Source organism: Malus domestica, chromosome 11 (genome assembly GCF_042453785.1).
Source record: "Malus domestica chromosome 11, GDT2T_hap1".
Classification (NCBI taxonomy): Eukaryota; Viridiplantae; Streptophyta; class Magnoliopsida; order Rosales; family Rosaceae; genus Malus; species Malus domestica.
In genome coordinates, this window is record NC_091671.1 from 19,413,381 (window position 1) to 19,422,785 (window position 9,405).

The 9,405-nt window shown below is 36.3% G+C and overlaps 1 protein-coding gene across 1 annotated transcript; it reads left to right on the top strand.

Annotated features, from left to right (window-relative positions):
• The first annotated feature begins 4,985 nt into the window (after window positions 1-4,985).
• On the top strand, window positions 4,986-5,758 carry LOC139189194 (uncharacterized). The gene is made up of 2 exons (XM_070807646.1): window positions 4,986-5,526; window positions 5,616-5,758. The coding sequence occupies exons 1-2, from the start codon at window positions 5,302-5,304 to the stop codon at window positions 5,727-5,729; spliced, it is 339 nt and encodes a 112-aa protein (XP_070663747.1). The 5' UTR covers window positions 4,986-5,301; the 3' UTR covers window positions 5,730-5,758.
• The last annotated feature ends 3,647 nt before the right edge of the window (window positions 5,759-9,405 follow it).

Below are 9,405 nucleotides of genomic sequence, written 5' to 3' on the forward strand. Positions count from 1 at the left end.
CTCTAGGTCGAATAAAGAATTTTCTCCAAATATTTTTGACTTCGTGAAATATTGTTCACTTTCGGCCTCCGAATGTGTTGAACAATTATTATGCCCTCCCAGGCATAATAATTTCGCCAATTTCGACTTTTAACATGAACAACTTAGCCGAATGGGATTTCTCCATATTGGCTTTATCACCAATAATCATATCAATTGGCGTAGTTTCGGCATCTAAGACCATGTCTCCAATTACTGTATCAATTGATGTGGCTTTTTCGTTCGAAGCTATGTATCGGCCTTGTTCATCATTGGAACACTTTTCTAACGAATCACTTTTTAAGTCAATTTGTGACTCAGAAACTTGAACTTTTGCTTATAGGCCTACCATAATTTCAGTTTCAATGAAAAAAATAGGTGGCCTAGGTTCTTCTTCGACTGTCTCGACAATCTTCTTAGGCCGAATTTTGGTTGTGGCTGAAGCAAAAAATTGCCCCCCAGCCTTTTAATCCAACCATTCTTCAAATGGAATTGATTTGAACCCAAATGGCGGTTTTTTATCAAACCACTTATAAAATCGAGCTCTATCTTCATTTAACCATTGATCTTGTAAGTTGTGATGAACCTTCACCTTTATCATTTGATAGAAAGATTTTTGCCTTTCTTCATTTGCTTCAAGGATCTGGCCAAGGAGTTTTTGTTGCTCGACAATTTCCTTGAATAGGCACCAAATCTCATCCTGATTGTGATCTTGATACATCATGTGAACTTCGTAGTTTTAGCACTTGGTCCCACCGAGCGTGCTAAAATGTTGACCCTAAAAACTATCAAGCCTACGTGGTGCGCAGGCTGAGTAACTAATGAGCTAACTACATCCTTCGGTTATGTGCGGGGCGTGCTAACTCGTCGACTGAGCTTGGTCGGGGAGTAAAATGTGTTGATGTGGCGTTGGGCATGCTGCTGACTTCTTGATCTTGCAACTGCAACTGAGCAAGGAACATGTCTCGGCCTTCAGGTTCTAAAGCCTGAAGACAAGGCTGCTAGTTCTATGAAGTTCAATATCAAATTAGGCTTTCAATGTGTCAAATTTAGTAACTTATAATACCTCACTTCACCGAGAAGGCTAATGAGATGACCTCTGCCAATAAGGATTCGAAAATCCTTCTTGACCAAGACTTGGATAGATAACTAGTCGGCCTCGACGCAGTGTTGTTTATCCAAATTGAAGGTGCTTCGTGGTCGACTGATTTTACAATAACAATGTTGTTTATCCAAACTGAAGATGTTCATTGGTTCCCTTCACAGTGATATTTATCCAAACTGAAGATGTGTTGGCGGAAAAAGAAAATAAAAAATCTCAAGGTTGTTGAGAGATTTCGCGTAGAGAAAAGGTTTGCACAGGGCAGTTTATGTGTTGAATTGGAGGCTTCTCGTTGTCATTGGCTCTGTTTTTATAAGGCTGATGTACTTGCTTGGCATAGCCAAATAATTTTGTAGAGTCCAACTGCAACTCTATTTCGCAAAACTAAAATTAATTCGTGTCAGAGACCAAGGCAAATCCTTCTGATAGATGTGCGTGATTTCCAAACCTCATAAAAGCCTATCCAACTAAAAGTCTTCTTATCATCATAGCCTAGCCTACCTAGGCTTGTAATCATTATCCAAGACCATTATTTTCTCTTTAATTAGCCCCCTTATTTGTCTGAGTGCAGCCATGCATGCCACATACTTTCTTCGAACTCACATGCAATCCATGCAAATCCTATCACCCATTTACTGCAATATGTCGTTGATTATCACAATATTATGATTATCACCATTAGATAATTTAATATATTGCTAAGAGATAACATCATGATTATCACAATATTATTTCTCAATAATAATTAAAAATTATTTTAACCACTTCATCATCTAATGGTATAAAATTCTGCGCATTTAACGGTCTTGATTACCCGGGGCGATAGTGTAAAATTGGGTGCAAACAACTACCTATTTCTTTTTTTTTTTAATCAGCAAATCTGTTTCAATTTAAGCAACGTTGCTTCTTTGTAAAATACAGTGATTCGTTCTTCAACAGGTATCCTTCGTTATTTTGTGAACATGCCCCAAATATTTTCAAACTCATCTTCTAATTCAGTAGAGGAGCATTTTTGGAGTATTGTTAATTCTGAGTCTAGTGAAGAACTGCAAAGGCTGGAATTGGTTGCTTTACAAAATGAACAAGAGAACATGGAGATAGGAATGAGAAAACGTCATGGTTCCATAAAAGGTCATGCATATATCAATAGAAGACTACTTGATGGGCACCAAAAACTCTATAATGATTATATTGTTGAACATCCAATGTACTCTCCAACTTAATTTTGAAGGAGATTTCGGATGCGTTGACCTCTGTTCCTTCAAATTGTAAGTGCGGTAAAATCTTATGGCTCATAAGACTCATAATTTGCTCAAAAAAAGGATCGATTGGATCATCTTGGTTTATCACCTCTACAAAAGGTCACTATTACTATGAGGATGCTTGCTTATGGAGTTGTTGCAAATGATGTGGATGATTACGTAAGGATCTCGGAAACTATTTGCATGGAAGCATTGGAAAGGTTTGTTAAGCAATTATTGTCTTTTTTGGTGATACTTAAGAAGACCAAATGCTAATGATATTTCAAGATTATTAGTTGAAGGTGAGAGTCGTGGATTTCCGGGAATGCTTGGTAGCATTGATTATATGCATTGGACATGGAAAAATTGCCCTTATGCATTAAAAGGAATGTATACTTGCAGAGACCATCATAAGCCTTCCTTGATTCTTGAAGCCGTGGCTTCAAAATATCTTCGAATTTGGCATGCATTTTTTGGAATACCAGGATAACACAATGACATAAATGTGTTAGAACATTCCCTTTTGTTCTCCGACCTCCAAGAAGGACGAGCTCCACCTACAAATGTTTCCATTAATGATCACAACTACACAATGGGATACTATCTTGCTGATGGCATTTATCCTTCATGGGCAACTTTAGTCAAAACAATACCTTGTCCCCAAGGACTAAAGGCTAAAAATTTTGCAACAGCTTAAGAGTCTACAAGGAAGGATGTTGAATGAGCATTTGGAGTTCTTCAAGCTCGTTTTGCTATTATATGTGGGCCTGCTCACTCTTGGGATCGCAATACACTTTGCCGAATTATGAAAGCGTGCATTATAATGCATAACATGATAGTTGAAAATGAACATGATAAACGTCTTTCTTGAGATTATGATGTAAGAGAGGGTGAAACCAATGACATAAACGTGTCACATGAACACAAAACACAATTTCAAGAATTCATTCAAAATTATCTTCGCATTCCTGATAGAGGAATACATATTAGGCTACAAGAAGATTTAGTGGAACATTTGTGGCAGTGCTAAGGTGGTTCAATGCAATGTTTCAATGTCATGTATCAGTGCAATGTTTCAATGCAATGTAATGTGTCAATGTAGTGCAATGTTGCAATGTTTCAATGCAATGTATCAATGCAATGTGTCGATGCAATGTATCAGTGCAATGTTTCAATGCAAACAATGCAATGTGTTGATACAATGTATCAATTTAGTGTTTCAATGCAATGCAATGTGTAAATAAATTTATAGCCGTTAATAGACATCATTTCATGACCAATGCAATGCAAGGTGGTTCAATGCAATATTTCAATTTTATGAGTTGATATTTTAATGCAATGTTTCAATACCAATGCAATCTGTAAATAATATTAGGGGTGTGATATCCACTCACCCCATTTTACTTCTAACGCACCTTTTTAGTTTTCGATCGTCGGATCGAATGAATTGAAGAAGATCAATGGACAGAAATTATCAAGGGGTGTGTGAGAAGTACAATGGGGTGTGTGGATAGCACACCCCATAATATTATAGCCGTTAGTACAGATTACCAATGCAATGTTTAATTTCATTACTGTTAGTTCATTGAATTTTTTGTTTATTATCCATTTCAATCACTAGTAGAAAAAACAGCCTGCGTGACGACATTTTGAGCGACAAACAACAATTCGTCACACAAGATGCACTTGCACGACGGAAAAACGTATTCGTCATGCAAAATAGAAAACATATTGAGAAGAAAAAAAAAACTTGTGTGCGATGAATAATTGTTGTCGTCGCGTAAAGTCAGTGCGGGGTAATTTTATTTGACACAAAAAACTTGCACCACGAAAGGGCTTTTGCGCGACCAATTGTTTGTCGCACAAGTTCTAGTCCGCTTTTACCATTTAATGCAGGTGAATTAAAGAACATTTCATACAAATGTTTGAGTGACAAAGCGTTCATCATGCAAAGAACCTAACTTTGCTATAAATAGGCGCTTCCACTGTCCTTATTCTTCACAATTTTGTTATCCTTATTCTTCACAATTATGTTTGTGCTAAGATGGCGAATAAAAACAATGATAAGAGTGTGCGCGATGCCAACCTGCATGATTTGATAGAGCAATATGAGTTTGCTCATGCGATTGTTGTAGCTATGGGGAATAATTGCCCCACTGCTGAATGGCATTCTTGGAAAGATATGCCTGGGAATGTGAAGAAGGCTGTGATGGATGAACTATTAGTAAGTATATTGTTGATGGATCAATAATTAAGTTATTTCAATTTCAAGTTTTTTTTTATATATAATTTATGTATTTGGACTTAATTAGGTTTCAATTCCTGTTGGGTTTTTTTATTGAGACCTAATGTAAGCACCCTAGCTATCCTCGGTTTATATGTGTTTTTAATCTTTAATGAATGTCGTACTTATGCTGAAAATAATTGTATGGATTAAGCCATTAATTATTTGTAGAATAAATATTTAAGGTATTAATTATTTATAGAATAATATTTTAGGTATTAATTATTTATAGAATAAATATTTAAAGTATTAATTAATTTTAGAATAAATATTTAAGGTATTAAATCGTTTGTGAATATTTGTTTGTAATTATAAAGTTTACGTAAACATAGATATCTATGTTTACGTAAATTTTGTAATTACAGTTATTTTATTCGTTGCGCAATATATTGCGCGAAGGCACCTTCATCACTCAATATATTGCGCGATGATACTTCGTCATGTAAGATATTTTTGCTAAACGAATCCATGTGTTTGTCGCCCAAAGCACGGTCATACTGCGTTCAAACCTTTCAATTTATTGCGTATTTATGATGCATTTTGTGTTACGGACTTAAAGGTTTGCGCGACAAATATTTCATCGCGCAAAGGTGTCCTAGTGCTATATAATCACAGTTTCAAAGGCGTAGTTTTCAAAAAAAATTTGTTTAAAAAAAATGGCCAATTCTGGAGAAAGTTCTGGGAAAAAGAAAGTTCTTGTGCAATTAGAGAGGTATAGAAGGAAGCAAGTGCCGTACTTTGAAGGCAAAAATTTGGCTGAGGCATACACCGAATTTAACTATAATATGAGGAATTTGGTGCGGAGGGATTGTTCTGCCGAGTTTGAGTCTTGGAAAAAGGTTCTTGAGGAGTTGAAGAAGTCCATGCTGGGAGAGTTATCGGTAAGTTTGTAGTAAATCATGAACAATTATTTTTGTTAAAACGTAATATTTTTTAAATTAATAATTTATTGTTATTGGCATTAATGTAGTTTCAGTGGGATGTTGATGAAACCGATGAGAAGCAACGGATTTATGTGGATGGGCTTTTCAAGCAGAGTTTCTGGCAGTGGAAGTTTGATGTGTTACGAGCAAGGGAGGATTGAAGTTGATGAGAGTTGTTTTTTATTTTCTATTTGGGATAGTAAATTTGTTTTGTTAATTAATTTAATGTTTAATTAGGTTTGAGTTTTTTATTTATAATAAAATAAAAATTTACAATACATACAAATAAAAATGCATTGCGCGACGAATGTTTCTTTTTCGTCGCGCAAATGGCATTTGAGCAACAAAGACCTTTTTCATCGCGCAAATGCCATTTGAGCGACTAAGACCTTATTCATCGCGCAAAGATATCTTACGCGACAAATTACATGTTTCGTTGCGCAAAATCGTTCGTCCTTTTTAATCTAGATTCAGCCATGTGCAGAGGCAAACTGCAAAAAAATTGCAGATTGTGCCTCTGTACTCATCCCTTCGATTTTGCTCAATCCGGCATCCGTCATTTCCCTTTTCTCTCAATTTCATCATCTAATACTGTCTCCATCTTCTTCTCTAGGTTGATTAAGCTATCTCGGTGTGTCTGGTAAGCGGATTTTGTTGTTACGGTAAAAGTATTAATGTAAATTCATACTAACGCCATTAATTTCGTTGTCTATAAGGATATTGTGTGTGATTAGCGATTGGTGGAGAACGATTGAGAAGGTATTTTCTTCGTTTTATTGTGTAAACATATAAAATTAATTAAATTATGTCGAACTTAGTTTGTTATGTTTATATTGTGTTATGAAATTATATTTATATTATGTTGTTTAATTTGTACATGACGTACAAATATAGGTTGTGATGTACGGAGTTAATTGAGATTAACTTCGTACTTGTTTTTTATTTTTAGTAAAACTTAGTTTCCCGTTCCAGGATTAGTTGGATTTCGCGCATGGATGCAAAAGCATGACTGCAGTCCAATTAATTCTTGAATTGTCCCATTATTTGGACAGTTTGGGAATGCACAATTATGACGCGTAGTTTATGGTTGAAGGATTAGGTTTCAGTTGTGGAGATTTCGGTGTCATCTATGTACGTTCTTTGGGTCATACACCTGAAGAACTGTATTGAGATGCTACCAAAATTCATCCACTTCGAAATCTAATCTAATGTAGCCGTAAATTACGTGACATGACTATGCATTCCCGAATGGGATAAAGCCCTTACCGGAGGCATAAGGTGACATTATCATTTTGTATGAAGTTGTTGTGATTGTTGTATTGTTATTGTGGTTCCAGGAATTATGGACAAGACTTGGATACAGAACCCGAATAGATGCACGGACGAATACTTGGATGGAATCAAGGATTTTATTGACTTTGCACATACACATAACCCGGGTACAACTAGAATCCGGTGTCATTGTAGGATGTGTAACAACACGTTCAGGGAGACAATTGAAAATGTTCGATTTCATTTAGTAAGGAATGGAATGATTGAGACATATAATACTTGGAACCATCATGGGGAAAAATTAGACAATGTTTCGTCTTCAAACGCCACAAGAATGGATAATGTTGAACCTATTGTGGATCCTAATGAACAAGTCATGGATATTATAAATGATGCTTTTCCATTTGCATCGACAAGCACCAATCAGAAAGGGAAAGATGACGTGCCTATACAAATGGACAATGCAGAGTTCGAACAATATGAAAGACTATTAAAAAATGTCAACTAAGAGTTACACCCGGGGTGCGAGAGCTTTTCCGTTCTCACGACCATTGTGGAACTAATACATGGAAAGATAAAGTATCTTATGTCAAACCAATGTTTCGATTACTTTTGGGGGGTTTTCAAGAGAATGCTTACGAAGGACAATTGTTTGTCGAAAGACCATAGACACACACAAAAGGTGTTGAAGGGTCTTGGATTAGGTTATGGAAATATTCACGCTTGCAAAAACAATTGTATTTTATTCTACAAAGAGTATAAAACATTGGCTAAATGCCTTGTACGCAATGAGTCTAGGTTCAAAATGACATCTTAAAATAGAACAACTAAGATCCCACAAAAAGTCATGTATTATCTGCCCCTAGAACCTTGGTTGCAACGATTGTATATGTCGACGCATACTGCCACAGACATGAGATGGCATAAGGAAAAATGGGTAGACGACAATGTGATGCAGCATCCTACAGATAGGGAGGCATGGAAAGAGTTTGATCGAACGTTCCCCTAGATTGTTGCTAATTCTCATAATGTTAGATTGGGACTTGCCACTGATATATTTAATCTGTTTTGGGTTTTCAACCAACACCATAGTACTTGGCCGATTTTCGTATTTCTGTATAATTTGCCACCATGGAAATGTATGAAAAAATAATACATGATAATGACTTTATTGATAACTAAGGATCCTGGTAGGTCAATCGATGTATACTTACAGCCGTTGGTGGATGAGCTAAAAGATTTATAGACACACGGTGTGCGCACATACGATAAATGTACTGACAAGATGTTCACTTTGCGGGTTGTAGTGATGTGGACTGTGAATGATTTCCCCGCATATGCACTGGTTTCCAAGTGGAGAACTAAGGGTTATATGGCATGCCCTGTATGCAAGGAAGACGTAACATCTAGTTGTCATGCGATATAGTGAAACCAATCATGTTGTTGTCCAGTTTTTTCATAATTAACATCAAGAACATTGGGAAAAACAGACGTTAATCAGTTGCGCCATGACATTGTGCAAGTTCTATGCAAGTTTGAGATGATATTTCCTCCAGCTTTCTTCACAAGTATGATACACGTGATGGTTCACTTACCAGATAGGCATTACTTACTGGACCAGACAACTTTCGATGGATGTATCCAATGGAAAGGTATATATTCCTTGTCTTTTTTATTAATCAATATTTAATATATTACGATTAGTAATATGTGTATCGTATCATTTTCTTTTGGTAGGCTTCTCGAAGACTTGAAGAAAAGTGTACGAAACAAAGCGAAGCTCAAATGATCCATTATACAAGCTTGGGTGGCATATGAGGCACTTACATTTTGTGGAATGTATTTAAAGGATGTTGAGACAACTTTGAATCATCCTCCTCACAATAATGACGAGGGTGTGAGAAAGGAGAAACTTTCAGTTTTTGCCCAAATCGCTCAACCATTCAGAGATCCGATTTGTGGTGAGTTGTTTTCCAAGAAGGACATCGAGGTAACACATTGGTTCATACTCAACAATTGTGATGAGACACTGTCATGCCTAGATGAGCATGAAAATATGATGAAGCAGGCACATCCTTCACATTTGTATGCCAAGAAACACCGTGAATTGTTTCCACAATGGTTTCTCAAATATGTAAGTTTGAAGTGTTTTGTATTAGACATATATATTGTACCAATTAAGTTGCTCGAACTAACAAATTTAAATGGTTGTCTAATATTAGGTAAATCAATTGAAAGCATCGAATTCCCTCGCGTACAGTGAAGATTTATATAACTTGGCGTTCGGACCAATTCGCGTTGAATTGTACTCAGGTTGCTAGTTCAACGGCGTCAAGTTCTGAACGGGTGCACGAGATGACAAGTTGTGTACACAAAATAGCAGTGTTCATGTCCCTGGGGGAGGCGAAAGTACAGACACTGAATTCTATGGTAAACTAACAAATATCGTGCAATTGCTTTACAAAAATTGGTGCCAAGTGATCCTATTTAAGTGTCGATAGATTGATATAAACCCAAATAGGTATGGAAGTGTCATGGTTTACTATCAGTGAACACTACCAAAAC

Excerpts from the sequence above, each read along its gene's own strand:
- LOC139189194 (XM_070807646.1), top strand. The coding sequence starts at position 5,302 with ATGGCCAATTCTGGAGAAAGTTCTGGGAAAAAGAAAGTTCTTGTGCAA. Across the intron at positions 5,527-5,615 it reads CCATGCTGGGAGAGTTATCG|TTTCAGTGGGATGTTGATGA; the intron begins GTAAGTTTGTAG and ends GCATTAATGTAG.